We start from the raw sequence: 27,633 nt of genomic DNA, 5'->3' as shown, positions 1-27,633 counted from the left end.
TTTCTGTACCTTACAATCCACGTCTGGCTAGGTTTAGTTGACAGCTCCTTGTGCATTCACTCAGACACACCCCAAACACAGGGTACTCAGCCTCACTTGCATACATCTGCATTTTGAATGGGTCTTCCTGGGCTGGGAGGGTGGAGGGCCTGCCCTCACACAAAGGACTGCCACACCCCCTACTGGGACCCTGGCAGACAGGATTGCACTGAAAGGGGACCTGGTGCACTTCTAGGCCCCTCTTTGCAGTCTCCCTGACTTCAAAGGCACATTATAGTATAAAACAGGGCCTCTGCCCTACCACCTCAGACACTTGCTGGAGAAGAAACCTGAACCAGAACCTGCATCCTGCCAAGAAGAACTGCCTGGCTGCTCAAAGGACTCACCTGTCTGCTTTCTACAAAGGACTGCTGCCTTGCTGTTGGCCTGCTGCCTTGCTGAACTCCTGTCTTGCTGCAGAAGTTCTCTCCAAGGGCTTGGATAGAGCTTGCCTCCTGTTCCCTGAAGTCTCAGGACCAAAAAGACTTCTTTCTTTCAACTGGACTCCTAGTGCGCCCAAAAATTGGACGCACAGCTTGCTCCGCAGTGAAAAATTCACCGCACGCCGATCCAGAAAGACGCCGCTCGACCCCGCAAGGAAAAGATAGACGCGACGCCTGCTGTGAGGGAGAAAATTCCACGCATAGCCCACCGGAACGACGCGCAGCCGGACAACAAGCCCAGGAATCCACGCACAGACCTCGGGACATCTGGGAATCCCGCGAACCACAGAGGAGACCGGCCTGCGCGCCAGAAAACGACACACGTCTTCCCCGAGTGAAAAATAACGACGCAAGTCCATGTGTGAAGGGGCGAAACTGACGCACACACCACTTTTCTTCCCGGAAAACGACGCACGTCTCCCCGCGTGGAAAATAACGACGCAAGTCCGTGTGTGAAGGGGCGAAACCGACGCACACACCATTTTTCCACACATCTCTTTCCCTGCGGCCCTCTGCGGAGATTTTCCACTCCAAACCAGGTACTTTGTGCTTGAAAGACACTTTGTTTGCTTTTTAAAGACTTAAGACACTTCATATCACTTTTCAGTGATATCTCTACAATCTCATATTGCATCTTTTATCATTTTGACCTGCAAATACCCAGATAAAAATTATATATTTTTCTAAACACTGTGTGGTGTATTTTTGTGGTTCTATATTGTGTTATTGTATGATTTATTGCACAAATACTTTACACATTGCCTTCTAAGTTAAGCCTGACTGCTCAGTGCCAAGCTACCAGAGGGTGGGCACAGGATAATTTGGATTGTGTGTGACTTACCCTGACTAGAGTGAGGGTTCTTGCTTGGACAAGGGGTAACCTGACTGCCAACCAAAAACCCCATTTCTAACAATCTGTATATGCAGACTTGGGGAGACTGAACTAACAGCTAATTGTTAATTAAAATAGTCTTTTTGCGGACTGGATAGCTGTAAGTTATACACATTTATGTGATAATTGCATTTTATGTCACATAATAATTGTATTAAACCTATTCACAGGAAAAGCCATCTCCGATTTAAAATATTAGAGAAGTAAATGGTTTAAGTAAAACACCTGCAATCAAACATATAGATAAATGATAACACTGTATGAAAAGACTCTCAAATTATATTTGAGAAATTGATAAGCTGGTTGTTAAACACCATTTATAATATTAAATTGAAGTATTCGCTGGGGAACTTGAAGATATTGTCACTGATTAAAAATAAATAAAAATAAAGGTAATTGAAAGTATATTTCTGCAGTTCACCTAATGTGTAGGAAACATAGTTATAAAATAACACAGGTTGGGAAATTTAAATGTGAGCAGAGAGGGAAAGGATACCTTAAGGAGCATTGTTATAATTTTATTTAGGTTCAGCTAATTGCAACAAACGTTATAGATAAATGTCTGGAAACTTAGAATTGTCGTATTTTTGGTATAACAAAAACTATAATAAATTGACACATGAAATAAGTCATTTACATAAGAAGGAGACAATTGGTCAGTTGTCACTTTAGTTATAATGGTACTTCATGATATAAATCATGGATGAACAGTTGCATGAGTAGAATCTATGTTTACGCTCCTTCAAGAGTAACAGAATACAGTTTGGTGAAAGTGTCTTTATTCAAAAGGGTAAGTAGTTGGGACTGTGAGAGCTAAACATTTTCAAAGCTGTCTAACCTCAATACTGTGTAATAAAGGGAGACATGTTGGCCCTCATTACGACCCTGGGATCTTAAGGCCGCCAGGTTCGCGGTGGCGGTTTGACCACTGCCATTGCGGCAGTTCCACTGCCACATTACCACCGCAGCATTAGCACCGTGGTCAGACCGCCAGCACTGCCACTTTTCGTCAGCACGACGGTGCGGCAGTGGTGGTGGTCTTAATCTGCCAGGGCAGTGCTTCAAGCAGTGCTGCCCATGGGATTACGACTCCCTTCTCTGCCAGCAGTTTCATGTCAGTAGCACCACCATGAAAAAGGAGGTGGAGACGGGGTGCAGGGGGTGCCCTGCACTACCCATGCACTTAGCATGGTCAGTGCGGGGGCCCCCTGGCCAGCCCCGTCGCAAAGTTCACTGTCTGTCTTGCACATGTACTCATATTTGTAAGCACAAATGTTTTTGAACATTCCAAAGTCCCCCAATGTGTAGGCATCGCTATTGAAAGTTTTTGTGCGCTTCTACTGTAATTAGCAACTGGGAGTTCCAAAAGAGGTTCCTAACTCACTCCACACACAGAGAAAACAAAGGCATAGTTGTAGGAGGCTGGCCTGGCTTATAGTGGGTACCTTGTGGTACTTACACCTTGTGCCAGGTCCAGTTATCCCTTATTAGTAGATTAGTAGTGTTCTAGCAGCTTAGGCTGATAGAGGTAGCTATAGCAGAGCAGCTTAGGCTGAACTAGGAGACATGCAAAGTTACTACTATACCACTTATATCACATAGCACTATATCACAAGAAACACAATACTCAGTTACTAAAAATAAAGGTACTTTATTTTAGTGACAATATGCCAAAAGTATTTAAGAGGATATACTCCCTTAGGAGGTAAGTAATATACACAAAATATACACACAAACCAAAATCAGGTAAGTAAACAGTTAGAAAAGTAGTGCAAACACTGTAGAACACAATAGAATTGAATAGGAGACAATAGGCCTACGGACAACACAAACCATATACTCCAAAAGTAGAATGCGAACCACGAATGGACCCCAGGCCTAGTGTAGTGTGTAGAGGGTCGCTGGGAGTGTAAGAAAACACTAAGGGTGTCCAAGATACCCAACCCCAAGACCCTGAAAAATAGGAGTAAAGTTACCCTACTACCCCAGAAAGACAGTAAAATCGAGATAGGGGATTCTGCAGAGGCAACAACTGACTGCAAAGCACTGAAGACAGATTCCTGGACCTGAGGACCTGCAAAGGAAGGGGACCAAGTCCAAGAGTTACGCAATGTAGGAGGCTGGACTGGCTTGTAGTGAGTACCAAGGGGTACTTGCACCTTGCACCAGGCCCAGTTATCCCTTATTAGTGTATAGGGTGTGTAGCAGCTTAGGCTGATAGATAATGGTAGCTTAGCAGAGCAGCTTAGGCTGAACTAGGAGACGTGTGAAGCTACTACAGTACCACTTAGTGTCATATGCACAATATCATAAGAAAACACAATACACAGTTATACTAAAAATAAAGGTACTTTATTTTTATGACAATATGCCAAAGTATCTTAGAGTTTACCCTCAGTGAGAGGATAGGAAATATACACAAGATATATGTACACAATACCAAAAATATGCAGTATAGTCTTAGAAAACAGTGCAAACAATGTATAGTTACAATAGGATGCAATGGGGACACATAGGGATAGGGGCAACACAAACCATATACTCCAAAAGTGGAATGCGAACCACAAATGGACCCCAAACCTATGTGACCTTGTAGAGGGTCGCTGGGACTATTAGAAAATAGTGAGGGTTAGAAAAATAGCCCACCCCAAGACCCTGAAAAGTGAGTGCAAAGTGCACTAAAGTTCCCCAAAGGACATAGAAGTCGTGAAAGGGGAATTCTGCAGGAAAGACACAAACCAGCAATGCAACAACGATGGATTTCCAGTCGAGGGTACCTGTGGAACAAGGGGACCAAGTCCAAAAGTCACAAGTAAGTCGGAGATGGGCAGATGCCCAGGAAATGCCAGCTGTGGGTGCAAAGAAGCTTCTACTGGACAGAAGAAGCTTAGGTTTCTGCAGGAACGACAAGGGCTAGAGACTTCCCCTTTGGAGGACGGATCCCTCACGCCGTGGAGAGTCGTGCAGAAGTGTTTTCCCGCCGAAAGACCGCCAACAAGCCTTGCTAGCTGCAAATCGTGCGGTAAGCGTTTTTGGAAGCTGCTGTGGCCCAGGAGGGACCAGGATGTCGCAAATTGCGTCAGGAGACAGAGGGGACGTCGAGCAAGACAAGGAGCCCTCTCAGCAGCAGGTAGCACCCGGAGAAGTGCCAGAAACAGGCACTACGAGGATGCGTGAAACGGTGATCACCCGAAGTCGCACAAAGGAGTCCCACGTCGCCGGAGAACAACTTAGGAGGTCGTGCAATGCAGGTTAGAGTGCCGTGGACCCAGGCTGGACTGTGCACAAAGGATTTCCGCCGGAAGTGCACGGAGGCCGGAGTAGCTGCAAAAGTCGCGGTTCCCAGCAATGCAGTCTGGCGTGGGGAGGCAAGGACTTACCTCCACCAAACTTGGACTGAAGAGTCACTGGACTGTGGGATTCACTTGGACAGAGTTGCTGGATTCGAGGGACCTCGCTCGTCGTGCTGAGAGGAGACCCAAGGGACCGGCAATGCAGCTTTTTGGTGCCTGCGGTTGCAGGGGGAAGATTCCGTCGACCCACGGGAGATTTCTTCGGAGCTTCTAGTGCAGAGAGGAGGCAGACTACCCCCACAGCATGCACCACCAGGAAAACAGTCGAGAAGGCGGCAGGATCAGCGTTACAGAGTTGCAGTAGTTGTCTTTGCTACTATGTTGCAGTTTTGCAGGCTTCCAGCGCGGTCAGCAGTAGATTCCTTGGCAGAAGGTGAAGAGAGAGATGCAGAGGAACTCGGATGAGCTCTTGCATTCATTATCTAAAGTTTCCCCAGAGACAGAGACCCTAAATAGCCAGAAAAGAGGGTTTGGCTACCTAGGAGAGAGGATAGGCTAGCAACACCTGAAGGAGCCTATCAGAAGGAGTCTCTGACGTCACCTGGTGGCACTGGCCACTCAGAGCAGTCCAGTGTGCCAGCAGCACCTCTGTTTCCAAGATGGCAGAGGTCTGGAGCACACTGGAGGAGCTCTGGACACCTCCCAGGGGAGGTGCAGATCAGGGGAGTGGTCACTCCCCTTTCCTTTGTCCAGTTTCACGCCAGAGCAGGGCTAAGGGGTCCCCTGAACCGGTGTAGACTGGCTTATGCAGAATTGGGCACATCTGTGCCCAAGAAAGCATTTCCAGAGGCTGGGGGAGGCTACTCCTCCCCTGCCTTCACACCATTTTCCAAAGGGAGAGGGTGTAACACCCTCTCTCAGAGGAAGTCCTTTGTTCTGCCATCCTGGGCCAGGGCTGGCTGGACCCCAGGAGGGCAGATGCCTGTCTGAGGGGTTGGCAGCAGCAGCAGCTGCAGTGAAACCCCAGGAAGGGCAGTTTGGCAGTACCAGGGTCTGTGCTACAGACCACTGGGATCATGGGATTGTGCCAACTATGCCAGGATGGTATAGAGGGGGCAATTCCATGATCATAGACATGTTACATGGCCATATTCGGAGTTACCATTGTGAAGCTACATATAGGTAGTGACCTATATGTAGTGCACGCGTGTAATGGTGTCCCCGCACTCACAAAGTCCGGGGAATTGGCCCTGAACAATGTGGGGGCACCTTGGCTAGTGCCAGGGTGCCCTCACACTAAGTAACTTTGCACCTAACCTTTACCAGGTAAAGGTTAGACATATAGGTGACTTATAAGTTACTTAAGTGCAGTGTAAAATGGCTGTGAAATAACGTGGACGTTATTTCACTCAGGCTGCAGTGGCAGGCCTGTGTAAGAATTGTCAGAGCTCCCTATGGGTGGCAAAAGAAATGCTGCAGCCCATAGGGATCTCCTGGAACCCCAATACCCTGGGTACCTCAGTACCATATACTAGGGAATTATAAGGGTGTTCCAGTAAGCCAATGTAAATTGGTAAAATTGGTCACTAGCCTGTTAGTGACAATTTGAAAGAAATGAGAGAGCATAACCACTGAGGTTCTGATTAGCAGAGCCTCAGTGAGACAGTTAGTCACTACACAGGTAACACATTCAGGCACACTTATGAGCACTGGGGCCCTGGGATACCAGGGTCCCAGTGACACATACAACTAAAACAACATATATACAGTGAAAAATGGGGGTAACATGCCAGGCAAGATGGTACTTTCCTACACGCAAGTGTCCAGGGGGGGCAGGAGCCCACTAAACCCCGGATGAAGGTGCAAAAGGGCTGCCTCCGGGTGGAAGAAGCCGAAGATTCTGCAACAACAGAAGGTGCCAGGAACTTCTCCTTTGGTCAGAAGATGTCCCACGACGTGCTGGAGGATGCAGAGTTGTTTCTACACAGAAAGACCGCAAACAAGCCTTGCTAGCTGAAAGAGTCGCGGTTGAGGATTTTGGGTGCTGCCAGGGCCCAGGAAGGACCAGGAGGTCGTCCCTTGGAGGAGGAGACAGAGGGGGCGCTCAGCAACAGAAGTAGGCAACACCCGCAGAAGCACCTGAACAGGCGTTCCGAAGATCTGAGCACGGCGGTCGTCTCAGCACAACAAAAGAGGGTCTCATGAAGTCGGAGGCCAACTCAGCGAGTTGGGCAATGCAGGACGGAGTGCTGGGGACCTGGGCTGTGCACAAAGGAAGTCTTGCAAAAGTGCACAGAAACCCTAGCAGTGGCAGTTCACGCAGCACACAGGATTAGGATTACTGTCTGGCGTGGGGAGGCAAGGACTTACCTCCACCAAATTTGGACAGAAGGGCCACTGGACTTTCGAGGACACTTGCATCCAGCTCCTGTGTTCCAGGGACCACGCTCGTCAAGATGAGAGGGGACCCAGAGGACCGGTGATTCAGAAGTTTGGTGCCTGCATTAGCAGGGGGAAGATTCCATCGACCCACAGGAGATTTCTTCTTGGCTTTCAGTGCAGGGTGAAGGCAGACAGTTCTCAGAGTATGCACCTCCAGGAAACAGTCGAGAAAGCCGCCCGGATGCGCCGCTACAATGTTGCTGGTAGTCTTCTTGCTACTTTGTTGCAGTTTTGCAGGCGTCCTGGAGCAGTCACCGGACGATCCTTGGCAGAAGTCGAAGAGAGACATGCAGAGCAACTCTGGTGAGCTTTTGCATTTGTTATCTGGTGAGAAATCCACAGGAGAGACCCTAAATAGCCCTCAGAGGAGGATTGGCTACCTAACCAGGTAAGAGCCTATCAGGAGGGGTCGCTGACGTCACCTGCTGGCACTGGCCACTCAGAGGTCTTCATTGTGCCCTCACACCTCTGCATTCAACATGGCAGAGGTCTGGGACACACTGGAGGAGTTCTGGGCACCACCCCTGGGGATGTACTGGTCAGGGGAGTGGTCAATCCCCTTTCCTTTGTCCAGCTTCACGCCAGAGCAGGGGTTGGGGGCTCCCTGAACCGCTGTAGACTGGCTTATGCAAGGAGGGCACCATCTGTGCCCTTCAAAGCATTTCCAGAGGCTGGGGGAGGCTACTCCTCCCCAGCCCTCAACACCTACTTCCAAAGGGAGAGGTTGTAACACTCTCTCTCAGAGGAAATCCTTTGTTCTGCCTTCCTGGGACTGGGCTGCTCAGACCCCAGGAGGACAGAAACCTGTCTGAGGGTTGGCAGCAGCGGTAGCTTCAGAGAAAACCCCGGAGAGAGCTAGTTTGGCAGTACCCGGGGCCATGCTGGAGCCCCGGGGTTGCATGGAATTGTCACCCCAGTACCAGAATGGTATTGGGGTGACAATTCCATGGTCCTAGACATGTTACATGGCCATGTTCGGAGTTACCATTGTGAAGCTGCACATAGGTATTGACCTATATGTAGTTCATGCGTGTAATGGTGCCCCCAGACTCACAAAGTCTGGGGAAATTGCACTGAACAATGTGGGGGCACCTTGGCTAGTGTCAGGGTGCCCTCACACTTAGTAACTTTGCACCTAACCTTCACTAAGTGAGGGTTAGACATATAGGTGACTTATAAGTTACTTAAGTGCAGTGTAAAATGGCTGTGAAATAACGTGGACGTTATTTCACTCACGTTGCAGTGGCAGTCCTGTATAAGAATTGTTTGGGCTCCCTATGGGTGGCAAAAGAAATGCTGCAGCCCATAGGGATATCCTGGAACCCCGATACCCTGGGTACCTAGGTACCATATACTAGGGAATTATAAGGGTGTTCCAGTGTGCCAATCAGAATTGGTAAAATTAGTCACTAGCCTGCAGTGACAATTTTAAAAGCAGAGAGAGCATAAACACTGAGGTTCTGGTTAGCAGAGCCTCAGTGATACAGTTAGGCACCACACAGGAAACACATACAGGGCACACTTTATGAGCACTGGGATCCTGGCTAGCAGGATCCCAGTGACACAGGCAAAAACAAACATTCATACAAGTCAAAATGGGGGTAACATGCCAGGCAAGATGGTACTTTCCTACAATAGTTATTTAAGAGACCTCAAGGGCAGCACTGCCCTACATTTGAACAAGTGTTCCCTCTTTCTTAGAACATGAAAAGACAAATGTACAATTCTAATAATACCAGATGCTCACATTTACAAATTCCCAAATACTTGCCAATAAACAGAACGAATACTAAGATTTCAATCGTCGTTATTTTCATGGTTTTACAAATAACTAAAAGACTGCCCGATGCCAGCACCATTAACCCAGACAGTTTTCAATCTGTGTTACTGACGTGTTACATCCCCCAGTGTTGAACAGTTATTGGCTTTGCTCCTGCTGTTTTTTTGTTTTTTAAATGCTCTTTGATAAACAGGTAAACATTCTCTGGCAGTTCTCTCCATGATGGGAGGTATGCATTTTCTGCACTAAATAAAAAATATGGCTGCTTCAATTTCCTCCTCTCTGTCACCTCCTCTTCACACCGTGCCACTCCCTTTCTTTATCTCAGCCTAGTATAGAAGTATTTTTAAATAAAATAGGTTTGCATTGCCATGGACGTCGATTTTTAGCATATTGTTTTATGAATGAATCAGGAGGTAAGTGCAAGAATGAGTCAATAGTTGGAAGAATGGATGGGTTTGTTTGTTCCTGGATGGATGGATGGATGAATGAATGGGTTAGTGAACGCATAAATAGATCAATGCATGCATGGGCGAGTGCACTCATGAACACATAGGTGATCGCTGCCTGGATGGATGGATGAATAAATGGATTCATTAGTGACGTTTCAGCCCATTGACGTAATCAAACATTTATTCACCAATGTATTCCTTCATCAATCCACTATATTCTTCTTGCATTCTTTCACTCACCCTTCCACACAATCCCAAACATGCCAGTCAGTGAACAAGTTCTATCAAATTCCAGACCTCTTGCTTTCCCATTGCTTATTTGATTTTGGGCTTTCACACACATGGCCTTATTAAGCATACACTTTACAGTGGTATTGTATTCTGTTTGATACTTCAGACCTCATATTCCTCACTGTAGAAAACTGGATCCAGAAAGCTTCCTCCATTGCATTGTTATGTGAGCCACTAGGTGGCTAACATGCAGCTCGACACTGTCCCCACACTGCCTTGGACGTGATGGAGTGGAGCGGCATATAAGCACCACTATTGCGAGAACAAGGAGTTGTTTTTTCTTTCGTGCCTTCCTATGCAGATCCAGAGCTTATTTTTGGTTTGGTTTCTGATTACTTTTTCGTATTCACATTGTGCTGTGGACCAATATATGTGCCCATATGCCCAAGCTGTGCCACTACTGCAGGAAGCAGATATTTGTCACAGACCTGCACAAGCTGTGTGTCTGGTCTCTGGTCACAACTTTAAGTCAGTGTGGTAATTGTGCCTTCATGCATCGGAAGGCAATATGAGACCAGGAGGTGAAACCATATTTTGCTGAAAACAAGAATTTGTGGCCATCACTGCTCATATGGACTCAAACTATGTCTCGAGGCCAGTTCTGCAAGCATTCAGCTGAACTCTCAAAGTCCTCTGGTTAACCCTGACACACATGCCCACACTCTCTCCAACCATGTCTCCATCCTGCTGGAGCTCTTACTGCCGCAGTCGTCCCTGCGGGCCCTTGACTGGTAACTGCCCATCAGGGAAGTCCAGGACATGGTGTTCCAGGACAAGGTCCGCTCTCGGATCATTGAGTACTTCAGCAATAACTTAGACTCTGTGACATCCCCATCGACCCTCTAGGAGGCCTTCAAAGTTGCAATCTGAAGCACCTGCACTGCGAAACAATCTTGCGTCCTCAGGGCAATACGTGGGAAACTAATATTGCTGGAATGGGACCTCCATACCCTGGAGCTTGAATACTACACTTCGAAACATGCTGCTACTATAGCAGCTATCTGTGCAATACTCTCTAAATACGAAGAGGCCCTACGTAAGACTAAATATCTAGTGCGAGAGGGGACTGCACATCAGTATGGAGAGGACGATTGTCCTGGCAAGACGCTAGCCAGAATGCTGCGCAAACCCTGGACCTCCGTCTACCTATTGGAGCTCCTGGTCGAGCGGCAAGAGCATTAGTCCACTCCTGCCATGCTTCTTCAAACCATAACTTTATTCAACTCCAGGATCTACAATGCAAAGTCTGTTCCTGACGCAGAGGAGCTAACTGCATACCTAGACTCGATACAGCTACATTGGCTGGACTGGGCTACCATTTGTACCTAGACACGCCTTTCCCGGTGGATGATGTCATACAAGTCATTCAGGGCCTTCCTGGTGATAAGACGCCGGAACTGGATGGCCTTTTACCGCCATCTACAAAGAGTACGCAGCCTTGCTAGCTTCTCACATACTGGCGATGTATGAGGATTCTCTGGAGTGCTGGGTGGTGTCCCTGCGAGAAGCGGTTATAGTAACAATTCGAAAACCTGACAAGTTGGAAAATTTCTGAGACTCGTACTGTCTGCTCTCTATGATAAACGCTTCCTCCCCCTGCTACCTGACATTGTGCGCCTGGATCAGTCCAAGTTTGTGCCGGGCCGATCCATTTGACACAATCTCCGCACCATGTTTGACCTCATCCACTCTATTAACCTTCACTTTACTGCCGGCGCCGTAGTACTGAATGCCACGAAGGCATTCAACTCCTTAAAGTGGCTGTACCTATACCAGCTACTGTTGCAGCTCAGCCCCAGCCCACACTTTATCTGCTTGATCCTCCTTCTATAAACCTCTCCAACGGCCTGTCTTTGCCTTAACAGTATGCTATCAGGGCCATTCCCGATTACCCTCAGGATTCACCTGGGGTGCCTACTGTCTCTGTTCCTATTTGCCTTGGCAATGGGGCCTCTTGTGGCCCGGCTGGGGCAAAATCACACCCTCAGATGCCTTGGTTTTATGGCCAGGAGCCTGTGGTATCCATGTACGCAGACCATGAGACTCTATACATTTGCAGCCCCAAGGAAAACTTGACCCCTGTTATTTGCGAGGTCATGCATTACGGTGGATGCTCAAGTGTCCTTGTCTACAGTGCCAAGTCCACACTGTTCCCCCTCACAGAGTGTACACACATTTATCTCCGAATACCCACTGCAATGGGCCTCTGAACTGATCCGCAACATGGGCATTTTGCTCGGCTGTGACCTAGATGGACTCTGGAAAGCCGTCTATGGCCGCGCCATGGTGTAGCTGGGAGAGAGGATCCCGGTTTGGACCTGCCTGCCACTATCAGTAACGGGTGGGATAGCCATTGCAAAAATGGTCGTACTGCCTAAGTTTCTGTACCTTTTAATAAATATACTGATTCCACTCACTGCACACTTCCTACGGTGGCTGCACTCCAATCTTGTTGCCTTGATTTGGACTGGTAAGCAATCCAGGATCATATGGGAGACACTCACCCTACCATTCCAACAGGGCGGTTGGACGCACCCCACATGTCCCTTAATACTTTCTGTGCCCAGGCTCAATAAATTCATCTATGGCTCTTCCCCACACAATTTCAACGACACATGGCTGTAAAGTCTGACCATGCATCTCTCTGCCCCTTCGTCACAGCGCTTTACATACTACAAACTGCAGCTGACTGAGCTTGAGACAGTGGAGTGCGTGCAGTGGATGTGGGATGGCATGCAATGTCGTGCCCGACGTCCCTGTCTGTATGTGCCCTGCGTTCCATTGCACACAGCCTTGTACTGTCTGCATTGCAGGACGAGGGTGCCAGAGCACTCACATGGCCTCACTACTTTTGTGGGTTCAAAACCTGATAACCACTTTGTACCCCCATTTGCACCCTCTGGGACCTCCCACCCTACAGCCCTTGAGATCATCCTTAAACATCAACTCCGAACCACTTGCGGTGCAAAACATGTTACATTCCCTAAACACCCACCCCCACACACACTGCAAACATTACTAACCAACCCATCACACCATAGGCTGGTCACTTGTCTTTAAACCGTTCTACAAGAAACAACAGCTGTGCTAGTCTCTGCCGCCCGTACCGCCTGGGAAAAAGACACAACACCCATATCTCTGATGTCCTATAGTCATTTTCCTGTGGCCAAATGCAGCCCTCTCCCCCAAGTAGAGATTGCTTCTCATCCACTTCAGAGTCGTTCCCCCAGCTATACCACACCCCGCTACAGTTGCATCTCCTGGGATCGGTGGTGGAATTGAGCTGCTTGCACTGCGCTACCCCTCAGGCCTCCTTCCTCCCATCTTGCTGGGGAGTGCTCGCAGGACTACTGGAATAGGGTTTTTTCCATTCTGCTCCCTATAACAGGCCGCTACCTCCCGAGACAGACTCCCTCCAGATCATCTTCCTAAGATATGTCAAGGACGTCCCTTCTGTACTCGAAACTGCTCACATAGCATGCTCCCCTCCCACTTTTTTCATCCCTGTAGTTGTACTGCTGTTCTTAATCTAAAATGCCGATAAATAAATTATAAAAAAAAAAAAAATTATCCTGTTAATCCAAGCACACGCTTAAGAAATCAGAGCAGGACTAGAGCACATGCTGTCATTCCCACTGCAAAGAGAAGCAACATGGGCATCACAGTGTCAGTCCCTATAATTTAAGGTCTCTAGCCATGAAACAGATTATTTTGTTGATCTTGTGTGTCCCAAATTACCTAGGCCATCATTGACCCTGAGGCAAATCAAGGCCTTCAAGGAGGCCATGGTGCAAAATTTCAGTGTGTTTCAAGCTCCCTCTGGTGCACCTTCAGGCCCTTTAAATTCGACAGGCCACAGTCAGATTACTGCTGTGAGGCCATTAATGGGGCCACCTGTCCTCTTGTAGCCAGTTTCCAGGCTCGTGCAGACCCTGGTACAGATATGGTGCCATCTGTCCTCTTGGGGTCAATTTCTGGGCCCATACTGCCCTGGTACAGATTTCTACTCTGGCCCTGACAACGATGCTGGTGCCTGTTACTCTGACAGAGGTATCAGTGCTGAAGGATGATCCAGTACAGATACCAATGCCAGACCCTGAACCGACGTTGGCTCAAGGTCATCGTGCAGCCTCACTCTAACACAGTGCCTCTCCCACATTGCTCCTACCAACAGAGGATCCATTATCTTTTTGGTTCTGATATTATGCCAGAACAGAGGTCACACCAAGATGTAGAAGATGATGATGGAGATGACTTGTCCATCCCGCATTATTCTGATTATGCCTTTCACACTGATTTTCAGAAGTCCATTGGACTTGATAACTTGCCTGAGGCAGAGCCTAACTCTGCTTTGGGTAACCCACAAAAGACAGTGCCTAATTTGCAGTGGTGATTCAGAGGGTAGGGGAGGCACTAAACCTGCAGCTACCGTCCATTGAAATCAAAACAAATATTCTGAGAGAGATTTTGCCGCCTGGGCCAGCAACTTCTGAGGCCTTAGTTCCATTTAGTGATGCTCTCACTGATACTTTTATGGCTACTTGTCCTAAGCCTTATTCGAGACCGCCTGTGAACAGGCAGGTGGCCGTACATCCCTGCCTGCTGACCTAGGTTTTTTCCTCAAGCACCTCACTCAAAGAGTTTTATTTTGAGTGCCTTGACTAGTAAGGTGAAGCTAAACTCATTCCTAACCAAATTAAAGCTTTTGGCAAACACATGTTTCATCTGGCAGCCTAGCACTATGGTCTGTAAATGATGTGTGCATATTTGGCTGTTAAACAAATGCTGTTTAGACCATGGCCAGCATGATCTTACCTACCGTAATGAAAGACCTTAAAACCCCTGTGACCTGCATGATGGGCTGGACACGGCAAAATATGTCATCCAGTCAGATCTAGATACTATGTTTTGCCTTGGGAGGGCAATCAGTACCAGTGTTGTTTTTCATAGACACGATCCACTGAATTCACCATTGATGTGTAGGACTTCTTAAGGATGTGCCTTTTGATAAGACCTGCCTTTTTGTGTTGAAGACGAACTCTGCATTGGAATGCTTCAAAGACAGTAGTGCTATAGATCCCTGACAAACAATTTCCACATCAATTCCAAATGTTTAGTGACTATTGCAGTTCATGCCTTAGCTGCGTTTCCATGTAGGCGAGTAGCATTTCCAGTTTGCTTTGTTGTCCGTCAGCCTCACTAGCGCCCCTCAAGCATTCATAAAAGTGATGGTGGTGGTCTCGGTTTATCAACAATATCAGTGTTCCCGTACCTCAGAGGCATGTGTTGAAGGTCCACTCACCACATACAGTCGAGGACTACCCCGGAAGATGGCAGACCTTTTGAAATCATTGAGTTAAAGTCCCACTCGATTCCTTTGCAGAGGCTTTCAATCAGTGTGGCAATACTAGACAAAATGAAGTTCAGATATTTTCTTCCACCGCAATGAGTCCAGGGCATTTGGGCTATGATCCCAATATTTCAGGCTCTGTCCTGGATCACAGTGACCTCAGTTCTGAGACTTCTGGAACTCCTGACCCCCTGCATCCTCCTCTACAACAATACCTAGGGGGGACACACAGGCTCTTCAATAAAAATTCCAATGGGCCAACCATCAAGAACGTCTAGCCTATGCCATCCAGGTCTCTAAGGAGTCTGCTGGGGAATTACTGTTGTGGGTTCTGGAATGCAGTTGATCCAGCAGCAGGCCCCCTCCCTTCTGTATGTAGAGCTCACTGTGGTAACAGACGTGTTCCTGCTAGGCTTGGGGGGTCATATGGGGGAGACGTAGATCAGGTGGCTTTTGTTTCCGGTGAAGGGACAGTGGGGAGGAACCTAGCTAGAGCTTTTCACCATTGTTGAGGACACGCAGTCTCAAAAGGTTTGTGGGGTGGCATTCTCGCAAGAACAATTGCAATGAAGTGCATTACAGCTGGAATGGAATGTGGGACTTTTGTACACGTTCCACATTAACTATCTTGCCCAACGATCTGAAGGAGATCAGGCCCGACCATGTTATCCTAGTGGCTCCAGATTGGCCAGGAGAGTGTGGTACCTGGCCCTTCGCGGCATGAGCATCTTCCCTCTGATCATCTGCTATGTGGCAGGGTCCTTCTGCTTCAGCAACAGGTCCGGGTCCTCCATCTAAATCTATGCAACCTACAACTACATTCATGGAGACTTAACTGTAGCATTTGACTGCATTTGATCTACTGCTAAAAGGGATAGAGGTCATCCTTGCCACCAGGCACTCTTCACGAAATCCATTTGTGCTGTGTACCGGGACAAATCCCTGTACAAGCAAAGTTGTGAGTTGTCCTTTTGTTTGTTTTGTCTTTGGCCCTGCAAAGACTTGATTTGGGCACTATTAAAAGTTGTCAGCTCTTTCAGCCTTTCGATGTTTGCCAAACTAACCGTCCTTCTCTAGTTCTCTGGTTGTGATGAGATTTATTTAAGCTTTGACTCTCATGTTCCACATGCGATGCCACAGTGTGTTCTTAACTAGGTCTTGATGTTTCTTAAGTGTGCCGTATTCAAGGCAATTCATATCTGTTGGCTGTGTCTCCTAACTAAAAAGAATGCCGCCCTCTTTGAAATTCCTCAGCTCATCAAATGGTGAACTTCAGGCACTAAAAATGCAATTGCCTTATGTTTTTTGTATAGACAGACCAGTGCTGGAGACTCTGGCAACATTCTCACCAAAACCTATGACTCCTTTCCATGTTGGGCAATCCATCTCTTGACCGGCATTGTTTGCTCCCTGTCGCTTCTCAGAAGAGTAGTAGAGGCTATATTGTTTTTATCCCAAAAGGGCTTGCAGCTTCAACAATCAAGTCAAGTCTTGTTTTTTAGCATAGTTAATTAAAACCAACACAAACTTCTAAGATCAGGTCACATAAGTCCTATCAAGATAGACACACAGAACACCCTTCATAATGTAACATAAGAATGCACAGAATTATAAAAGCTATCCCGCCTGTTAATTTTAAGATAACAAATTTTACATAAAATATGAACAATAAATATGCACTAGATCTGTATAAAGCACACAGTTTCAGCTAATAAGGTACCAACACTTACTTATCCCACAGGGTGCCTCAAGTTGCCTATATAACAAGCCTGCTGACTCCTTTCCCCTCTGAAGGCTACGTTTTGAAACCACACAATTTTTTTTAGCCTAATTAAGGTGACAGTGCAACATAATATATTAAACATCATTAAAACAATCCATATAGATACTGAGGTTAGCTGTGAAAAATAATATTTTGGTTTTTTTACCGTTGCTCTTATAAACTCCGCTACAGGAAACAATAGACCCTTCAAACACGTAGTTTTCTTAAAATTGCCACAACCCACTTTTAAAAATGTCTGTTGTAGGAAGTTGGCTCTGTATATGCTATTTCAAAGTAAAGAAATAGTGTGCACAGAGTCCAAGGGTTCCCCTTACAGATAAGATAGTGGCAAAAAGAGATAATTCTAATGCTCTATTTTGTGGTAGTGTGGTCGAGCAGTAGGCTTATCAGAGGGTAGTGTTAAGCACTTGTTGTACACACACAAGCAATAAATGAGGAACACACACTCAAAGACTTACCCCAGGCCAATAGGTTTTTATATAGAAAAATATATTTTCTTAGTTTATTTTAAGAACCACAGGTTCAAGATTTACAAGTAATACTTCAAATGAAAGGTGTTTCACTCAGGTATTCTAGGAACTTTAAATAATCACAATAGCATGTACAGTTTTGACAAAAATGGCAATAAGCTATTTTAAAAGTGGACACTGCAAAAATCAACACTTCCTGGGGGAGGTAAGTAATTGTTAAGTTCACAGATAAGTAAAACACTTACAGGGTTCAACGTTGTTTCCAAGGTAGCCCACCGTTGGGGGTTCAAGGCAACCCCAAAGTTACCACACCAGCAGCTCAGGGCCGGTCAGGTGCAGAGGTCAAAGAGGTGCCCAAAACACATAGGCTTCAATGGAAACAGGGGTGCCCTGGTTCCAGTCTGCCAGCAGGTAAGTACCCGTGTCCTCGGAGGGCAGACCAGGGGGGTTTTGTAGGGCACCGGGGGGGACACAAGCAGGCACAGAAAGTACACCCTCAGCGGCACAGGGGCGGCCAGGTGCAGAGTGCAAACAGGCGTCGGGTTTTCTGCAGAAAACAATGGGGAGACACAGGGGTCTCTTCAACGATGCAGGCAGGCAGAGGGGGGGGCTCCTCGGGGTAGCCACACCTGGGCTAGCCAGAGGGTCACCTGGGGGTCGCTCCTGCACTGAAGTTGGGTTCCTTCAGGTCCTGGGGGCTGCGGGTGCAGTGTTGGTTCCAGGCGGGGGTCCCTTGTTACAGGCAGTCGCGGTCAGGGGGAGCCTCTGGATTTCCTCTGCAGGCGTCGCTGTGGGGGATCAGGGGGGGTCAACTCTGGCTACTCACGGGCTCGCAGTCGCCGGGGAGTCCTCCCTGAGGTGTTTGTTTGCTGCAGGTCGAGCCGGGGGTGTCAGGTGCAGTGTGGAAAGTCTCACGCGTCCGGCGGGAAACGTGGGGTCTTTAAAGTTGCTTCTTTGTTGCAGAAAGTTGCAGTTTGTTGAACAGGGCCACTGTTCTCGGGAGCTTCTTGGTACTTTAGATGCAGGGCAGTCCTCTGAGGCTTCAGAGGTCGCTGGTCCCTGTTGGATGCATCGCTGTTGCAGTTTTCGTCGAAGTAGGGAGACAGGCCATTGGGGCTGGGGCCAAATCAGTTGTCGTCTCCGTCTTCACTGCAGGGCTTCAGGTCAGCAGTCCTTCTTCTTCTTTAGGTTGCAGGAATCGGTCTTCTTTGGTTCTGGGAGCCCCTAAATACTGAATTTAGGGGTGTTTTAGGGTCTGGGAGGGCAATAGCGAATGGCTACTGGCCCTGAGGGTGGCTACACCCTCTTTGTGCCTCCTCCCTGTGGGGTATGTTTTCAGGGGGCATCTCTAAGATGCCCTCTGGGTGTATTTTACAATAAAGTGCACACTGGCATCAGTGTGCATTTATTTTGCTGAGAATTTTGATACCAAACTTCCCAGTTTTCAGTGTAGCCATTATGGTGCTGTGGAGTTCGTGTTTGACAGACTCCCAGACCATATACTGTTATGGCTACCTTGCACTTACAATGTCTAAGGTTTTGCTTAGACACTGTAGGGGCATAGTGCTCATGCACATATGCCCTCACCTGTGGTATAGTGCACCCTGCCGTAGGACTGTAAGGCCTGCTAGAGGGGTGACTTACCTATGCCACAGGCAGTGTGAGGTTGGCATGGCACTCTGAGGGGAGTGCCATGTCGACTTAGTCATTTTCTCCCCACCATCACACACAAGCTGGGAAGCAGTGTGTATGTGCTGAGTGAGGGGTTCATTGGGTGGCATAAGACATGCTGCAGCCCTTAGAGACCTTCCCTGGCATCAGGGCCCTTGGTACCAGGGGTACCAGTTACAAGGGACTTACCTGAGTGCCAGGGTTGTGCCAATTGTGGAGACAAAGTTACAGGTTAGGAAAAAACACTGGTGCTGGGGCCTGGTTAGCAGGGTCCCAGCACACTTTCAAATCATAACTTAGCATCAGCAAAGGCAAAAAGTCAGGGGGTAACCATTCCAAGGAGGCATTTCCTTACATCTATTAACTACCCATTTGCATAAATTCATTCAAGACAGCTCTTGGCTTCAACCTAACCTTACTCAATAATTTTGGACATTTCTTTAAAAAACAGCATTATAAACTTTGTGCACCTACAAACCAGAGGAATTGAGGTGCTGCTTAGCCGTCTGATAACTGCTTGTCTACACAAACGAATGTTCAATATCTTAAAAATGGGTTTCTGGTGCCTCTAGTAAGGACACACACACAAAAAAACATGTTCTAGTTTCTCGCTTGTACTCACAAAGACGACAGGATTGAGAATGCGGCTGTATTTTCCAAGAAGGGACAATGCCTCCATCATACCAAAATGAAATAGCAGCTTTTACATTGATTGTATCATGGAGAACTGAGTGGACAATCAACTTTTTGGGGCATTCTCGGGAGCAAAGAATGGGGCTGCTGTGCAGAAGAGGACTGTGCTGGGGTTGATAGTCCTCTGCATAGAGATCTGCTATGTACTGGCCAAGAATCATCCTGTGGAATATCTGAGAGCCCAGCCCTGCAGGCCTAACGCTGCTATTACTGCATGCATAGGCACATGTTTACAAAAATCTACCGCCTTGCCAGCCAGGTCCTTTGGGACAAACATTGTACCTCCTCGGTCCTGCAAGGCTTTATCATCTGATCCCCTTCACTTTGGTGAGGTACTGCTTTGGTATCTGTTCTAGGGTGCGGAATCTGCAGTTAAAAATGTCCATCAGAGGAAAAAGTTACTTACCTTCACTAACACCCTTTCTAGTGGATACTCTATTTTGCCACAGATTCCTCACATCTAAAAAGGTCCCAAGTTAGTATTCAGCACCCTATTACCAATAAGTATTAATGCACCACGTTTTAGGATGCAGAAAGGCAAAACAATAAGACATCAGTGTGTAGGGATAGCACTTAAATGTGACGTGGCTCTGCTGCATCTGTGGGGGTGTGGAGCCACACATTGACTTATAGCGACAGCCTGGAGCACTGCTACAGAGAAATATTTCCAGATCCAGTCTGGCTCCTTGGTAGTGTTCTGTTGTGAAGAAGCTACAGTTAGATAGAGTATCCAACAGAAAGACTGTTACCAAAGGAAAGTAACTTGTTATTCTCTCGTAGGGAATTTCTACTTATACTCCTAAGCATTTGAATAGTTCTGTCCACATGCGGGTATCCCAGAGTACTTCTTTACATGGTCTCTTCTTATGTGTAGACGTTCGCCTTACTTCAGGAAGTCCTGCGGAGACACTTAAGAAAGAACATATTGTGGAGCCTAGGTAAATAGGCTACAGTGGTGTAATTCTTCAGATTGTACTCAGTAAAACAGGGTTAAAGTACCCTCAAAATACATAAGTTGAGGAAAATGTTTTACACCAAACCTCAAATTTGAACACTCTAAGGGTAAAAGTGGCATTAGTAAGGCCTGAACGAACGTTGTTGGTCTTTAGGTCTTTCGAGACCGACCGCTCTAATTGTTTCCATCTATGCTTTGATGCTAGCCATTTCTTCATCTGTGTGGCTGCCGAATAAGGTAGAGCTTGGGAATGGAAGGTTTAAGATCCGTTTTTGGGATTCAGGTTTTATTGAGATGAGTCTCAGTCGAGAGTGATGTCTTAAGGAAATCCCAGGACAGTATTCGTTAATCGCCAATAAGGAGGAATCTGCTGCTTCACTGATTATCTGGCTGGACACCATGATACCTTTGTTGATTATCTCTCTCTTATCCCTGGGGAGAGATTAGATGAGAATTCACAAGTGAATTTTGAAGAAAAAAAGCCTAAAAGGCCGAGTTCAGTGCTCCAGGATCCGGCCACCAGGTGCCGGAAAAAAGAACTGAAGCAACTGTCATCTGCAGAGCATGATGGGATATTGGTGGTCTCTGCAGCCTTGAAGGCACAGTCATTATTTTCCACTCACATAACGGCAGCCTATGGGGCTACACTGCTTTCCTATTTTTCATCTCTACTTTGTCAGGACAAAAGGTTTGTGAAGGAGATTTGAGGTTTGGTGTAAAACATTTTCCTCAAATTATACATTTTATGGGTATTTTAACCCTGCTTTCCCAAGTACCGTCTGAAGAATAACACCACTGTAGCCCATTTACCTAGCCTGCACATTATTAAGTTCTTTCTTAGTATCTCTACAGACCTGAAGTAAGGTGAACATCTACACAAAAGAAGATACTATGTAAAGAAGTGCTCCGGGATACGCACACATGCGTAGAACTATTCAAATGCTTATTCCCCTACGAGAGAACTGGAGTTACAGATAAGAAACTATACCTTTTGGACCATCCATTGATGTAGTGATAGCGTGTGTTTTGCACATTTTGCTGGAAGTTTCACATTGTGGAAGTAATGATCCCATGGACCTCCTTAAACAAGGAAACACCCTTCCTTTTCATTGTGGCTACTATGTAAGGCTTTTCTGTTATGCCCCAGGACTCACCTTGGTGGCCACTGCAACGTGTGCCTCAATCTATATCTCTGAGAGCGCAATACCAAAAATTAATTATTTTGTAATAGTTCCTGCTTCTTTAGCATATTTTCTTAAACTACCTGAGCATAGGATTGAAGCCAAAGCAGTTTGTGACAGTAACCCTTCTGGTGTCTTTCTTATCACAGCTAGGTGACTTACTTTGATATACCAATAATTGACCCAAGTAAACCGTTTTCTATTTAGCAACAATTAAAGTGTTTAGAAATAAGCCAAACTTCAGAATTAATACCTACTTGATTAATTGGGCTCTCCACCAAGGAGTGGTTTGCACTTATAGGCAAAAAGTGATTTCACTTCATCTTTTTAAACATGTATACCCATTTTATGTCTGTGATTAGTAAATCTGCATCTGAAGCAGGAAGGTCCTTCTGAATTTAGGCTGTTAAACAAATCTGAATGTTTCTGTGAAATCAGAGTGACATTTTGTTACCTCTAGTGACCCAATCCACATAAGACATATCCAAGATGTATTTTTCCATTTTGCTTGTGTTTTGTATGCTAGAGTGCTTTTATATTCATGGTTTCTTCTGTTCTTCACATGTTCGCTACAAGTGGTTCCTGGGCAGCATTCAGGATGTTTTTTTCTTAAACACATGCATAATGATGATCTGCTTAAGACCCTTAAAATGTCTCCTGGTCTTTGCATTCCTGTGAATAAAACTACATTTTCTGAATGAGAGGAAACTGGATGCTGTATTAAAAAGTTATTTATCTTGATAAAACTAACACTTGTTTTGTTAAGTACCTTCCTTAACTGCAACCTTATGTAATGTCTTCTGATAGCACTAGGATCTGGGATTCATCCTTGTTGGCAGAAGTAAAAATATACTAAGGACAAGAGAGGTCAGTCAGATGTCTAGGGTTAAGAGTCTGGATTGGGGAAAGGCTGCCCATTTACTTTGGCCTAATTATTTTTTGTTGTTGTGGTACATGCTGCAGTCTTGTACAGTAAGAAAAATACAGGCCCATACACTTAAAAAAAGGGGCCTAGGGCTAAATATTAAGGTTCTTAGGCGAGCAACCTGTTTTTGATTTTTTTGATATTTTATCCAACTGACCATAAAACCTTCACTTTTTGTTTCAAACAGACTCAGACTCCTTCTTTCACGTATGAGGTGATTGTAGTTGATGATGGCAGTAAAGATCAAACTTCAAAGGTAAGAATCCTTTTCACTTGGACTTGATTTTTACTTTCGGTCTGTGAAATTCTTTAACAGTTTTTCACTCTAAGATACAGTCCTCCAGAGTGCGTGAGGTGAGTAGCATAGCGCAGTATTGCAGTACAGTTTGCCGTAAGTAGCATCCATAATAAACCTGATGGTTTATCATTTGTATGAACTCACTGCAGACAGACTGTCTGTGGGAGATGCATTGTTACCAATACTTTATTTAGTATATACTAAGAGTGGGTTTTGGGTCTGCCCCTTGTTAATAATCTGATAAACTTGCCTATTTCAGTTCCTTGTTTCTGATTTAATAGCTTTCCTTCGTGTTTGTCTTTTTGTCCCACCCTGAGGAATACTTTGGTCTCACTATGTTTTGATTCAATGGGTTGGATCCTACCACTTCTGAAACTAGGGAACTATTTGTCCTTCTGCATGCTTGTCTAACATTTCACATTGACAGCAAATGAACACAAGCCATACATTATTGGACTGTTACTCTGCTCTGATTTCTTCTCATTAATAGTTTAGCTGTGTCTTACACAAGATAAAGATTTCCTTGTTTAATCCACTCACTAATGCTGAAAATCTGCGTATCAAAAACAAAAAGGAGGCTTGTGTTGTGTCATTGTCATTGGTAATGCACATGTTCTACACATCCATAAAGTACAAACATAGGGTAATTTATAAAGGTTAGTATTCTATTTCCCTCTGGTACTCATTAGGAAATTAAATATGTTTCCAGGATAGGAAAGAAGAAGTAATACCGCTTTGTAATATGGGGTGTAGGGCATATACTTACAGATTGTCCGTTAGAGGGCACTCCCCTAGCACAAGGGTGGGAAAGAAATAGAGTTTTCAAGAATGATTGAATCTGTGACAAATATATACTTCGGTATGTGCACCTAAATTTATTGGGTTTTTGTGTGGGTTTTTTTTATACTGACAAGAACTTTAGCCAATGGTCCCTTTTCCCTTGCCTACTCGTCTATTGGTATGAAAGAATTACGCATAAAAGGAAATATAAAAGAACACAAAGATGGAAATGTGTAACTACCTATCTCCATCAAACCATTTCTTAAAACTAGAGTGTGACCTTCATGGATTCCAGCAAATGTTCTTACCCAGAATGCCTTGCAAACCTTAAAATATGTGTCAAAAACCACAACCCCCCCCCCCCCCCCCCCATATTTGTGGCTGAAAAGGGGGAGCACTTTCAGCCAATGGCCAAAGACTTCACAAAAATGGCACCCCACATATGTGTGTGTATCTAACTCACACAATTGGAACAGTCCAAATGTTTAACTGTTTGCTGACCAAATTCATGCTATATTAGGTTTACACAGTCCATGTTTTGACTGGTTCCTGTCATAGGCAGAAGGTCCACTCAAACACGTGGGGTGCGGAGAAGTGTGGAAACGATGTGTGATAGGACTTTTGTCAATCACAGCAGATTACGAAACATTTACTCCCAAAAATGTGAGAAAGTCCCGGGATTTTGTCTTTTTTCCTGTTTGCGGGGCATTCCTGGTAAGAAAGAGTAGTGGGATGCACACAAGTCAGGCAACCCAGATGTCTAGTTTTCAGAAACGTCCGGGCCGGTAGTGCCTGCTGACTCTGGGCCCTAATGCTTCATCAATACACACCCCTCAGACTGATTGAGATTAAGTGGCAACATCTTGATGTTGCATTGTGGGCACTTCCTCTTGTGGTTTATAGGCCCACCATGCAAGTGGGATAACATTTTATCAGGAGAAGTATGGGAATGGTGATTTATTTATTGTACTGCATTATTTCTTTTGGCTTTCAAATACAAGGTAGCCTACACAAAAGAATAGATTCTGTAAAATATCCTCAGAACTATCCAGAAATTGTGGGTGATGTGCAAATCAGAATGGTACGAATAACCTCTATTCTTAAACTTCCTCATCACATTTAAAAAATGCACAGCTTGCCTTCAGCCTCACTTTTTATTTATTAGATTTTGCTGAATGAATTGATGAATTGTCCTGGCACATAACAAAAAGGTATAGTGAAAAAACAATTATAAGCCACACTTAGTTTGATAGCTCTGGATTTTGTGTGTTTTTTTTAAAACAACTAGCAGTATCTACCCTTGTGATAGGGTAAGTATGACAGGTGTAATGGTATATTACTTGTCTAGGTCAGCCTTCTGTACAATAATTTACCAATAAAAATGTCTTCCTATTTCTATTTTTCTTTGTTACTTTCACTGTTTGTTATTTCATTAAATAGTTTCTTTGTGAAAAGCATAAGCAACCTAAACTATTCCTTTTAGCTATGTATAGTTTTCTAATTTATTTAACCCATACGTTTAGCAACTCCACAGTCTGCAAGTAGATATAAACTTCAAACATAGAAAATATTGACCACCACATAGAAAATTGCAAAAACTGTGATACATTTTCTGAAATAAAACAAAATGTTATACTTTGACCTTTTCCTTGATTCTCTCCAGTAAAAACCACAAAACTTAGAAAAAAGATCTCAATTTAGCCTGGATATCTTTTGGGAAAATAAATTTCTGAAGGTTTAAGCGCAAACTACCCCAAATATCAAAGAAGGAGCTCAGCACTTGGGAATTGGGGTGACTAGAGGCCCAGCACTTAAGAGGTTAAGAAGCTTATGTTCGAAATAGACCCTCATGCGACCTGGTGGTTTTGTGTACAGGGAGTGCAGAATTATTAGGCAAGTTGTATTTTTGAGGATTAATTTTATTATTGAACAACAACCATGTTCTCAATGAACCCAAAAAACTCATTAATATCAAAACTGAATATTTTTGGAAGTAGTTTTTAGTTTGTTTTTAGTTTTAGCTATGTTAGGGGGATATCTGTGTGTGCAGGTGACTTTCACTGTGCATAATTATTAGGCAACTTAACAAAAAAAAATATATACCCATTTCAATTATTTATCATTACCAGTGAAACCAATATAACATCTCAACATTCACAAATATACATTTCTGACATTCAAAAACAAAACAAAAACAAATCAGTGACCAATATAGCCACCTTTCTTTGCAAGGACACTCCAAAGCCTGCCATCCATGGATTCTGTCAGTGTTTTGATCTGTTCACCATCAACATTGCGTGCAGTAGCAACCACAGCCTCCCAGACACTGTTCAGAGAGGTGTACTGTTTTCCCTCTTTGTAAATCTCACATTTGATGATGGACCACAGGTTCTCAATGGGGTTCAGATCAGGTGAACAAGGAGGCCATGTCATTAGATTTCCTTCTTTTATACCCTTTCTTGCCAGCCACGCTGTGGAGTACTTGGACGCGTGTGATGGAGCATTGTCCTGCATGAAAATCATGTTTTTCTTGAAGGATGCAGACTTCTTCCTGTACCACTGCTTGAAGAAGGTGTCTTCCAGGAACTGGCAGTAGGACTGGGAGTTGAGCTTGACTCCATCCTCAACCCGAAAAGGCCCCACAAGCTCATCTTTGATGATACCAGCCCAAACCAGTACTCCACCTCCACCTTGCTGGCGTCTGAGTCGGACTGGAGCTCTCTGCCCTTTACCAATCCAGCCACGGGCCCATCCATCTGGCCCATCAAGACTCACTCTCATTTCATCAGTCCATAAAACCTTATAAAAATCAGTCTTGAGATATTTCTTGTCCCAGTCTTGACGTTTCAGCTTGTGTGTCTTGTTCAGTGGTGGTCGTCTTTCAGCCTTTCTTACCTTGGCCATGTCTCTGAGTATTGCACACCTTGTGCTTTTGGGCACTCCAGTGATGTTGCAGCTCTGAAATATGGCCAAACTGGTGGCAAGTGGCATCGTGGCAGCTGCACGCTTGACTTTTCTCAGTTCATGGGCAGTTATTTTGCGCCTTGGTTTTTCCACACGCTTCTTGCGACCCTGTTGACTATTTTGAATGAAACGCTTGATTGTTCGATGATCACGCTTCAGAAGCTTTGCAATTTTAAGAGTGCTGCATCCCTCTGCAAGATATCTCACTATTTTTGACTTTTCTGAGCCTGTCAAGTCCTTCTTTTGACCCATTTTGCCAAAGGAAAGGAAGTTGCCTAATAATTATGCACACCTGATATAGGGTGTTGATGTCATTAGACCACACCCCTTCTCATTACAGAGATGCACATCACCTAATATGCTTAATTGGTAGTAGGCTTTCGAGCCTATACAGCTTGGAGTAAGACAACATGCATAAAGAGGATGATGTGGTCAAAATACTCATTTGCCTAATAATTCTGCACTCCCTGTATACTTGGGTCACAGCAGAAGCCTGTGACCTCTATATCATAATTCAATGTAGAGTGCCTAAAACAAGGGAAGCCAGACTGATAGTAACTTCACACAATGATACGAGAAGATGGAAGAAAAATAATCTTGTTTTCCTCCAAAGGGCGATGTACCTTCACTTCGAGTTTATCCTCGATTAAGGAAGAGTGATTTGGCCACCTCAAGACATAAATATAATTACCAACATTATTCCTCTTCCTCATATCCTCCCAAGTGAAGTAGGTTGAAAAGGTCTGCTGTAAAATATACAGTGGTTTTTTTAGACATCTTCAAGCCCATTCCAGTAATGTAGAATTTAGAGTCCAAACCGTGCGTTACTCTTTCCTCACTCACTCAACTTCCAGTGCATAACAGATCAATGTTATTATTTCCACAGTGCTCACTATTTAAGCCTCTTAAACACTCTCAGGAGCACTCCGTA

The 27,633-nt window shown here is 45.3% G+C and overlaps 1 protein-coding gene across 1 annotated transcript in view; it reads left to right on the top strand.

Moving 5' to 3' along the window:
• The window catches only part of ALG5 (ALG5 dolichyl-phosphate beta-glucosyltransferase), a 160,687-nt gene that overhangs the window by 44,626 nt on the left and 88,428 nt on the right, over positions 1 to 27,633 (top strand). The window contains exon 4 of the mRNA XM_069205519.1: positions 22,848 to 22,916. Coding sequence (XP_069061620.1) covers positions 22,848 to 22,916 — 69 coding nt within the window. The remainder of the gene's footprint in view (positions 1 to 22,847; positions 22,917 to 27,633) is intronic.

This window comes from Pleurodeles waltl, chromosome 8 (assembly GCF_031143425.1).
Source record: "Pleurodeles waltl isolate 20211129_DDA chromosome 8, aPleWal1.hap1.20221129, whole genome shotgun sequence".
NCBI classification, from domain to species: domain Eukaryota; kingdom Metazoa; phylum Chordata; class Amphibia; order Caudata; family Salamandridae; genus Pleurodeles; species Pleurodeles waltl.
The sequence above is the reverse complement of the archived record's forward strand: the minus strand, read 5'-3'. Positions and strand labels throughout refer to the sequence as shown.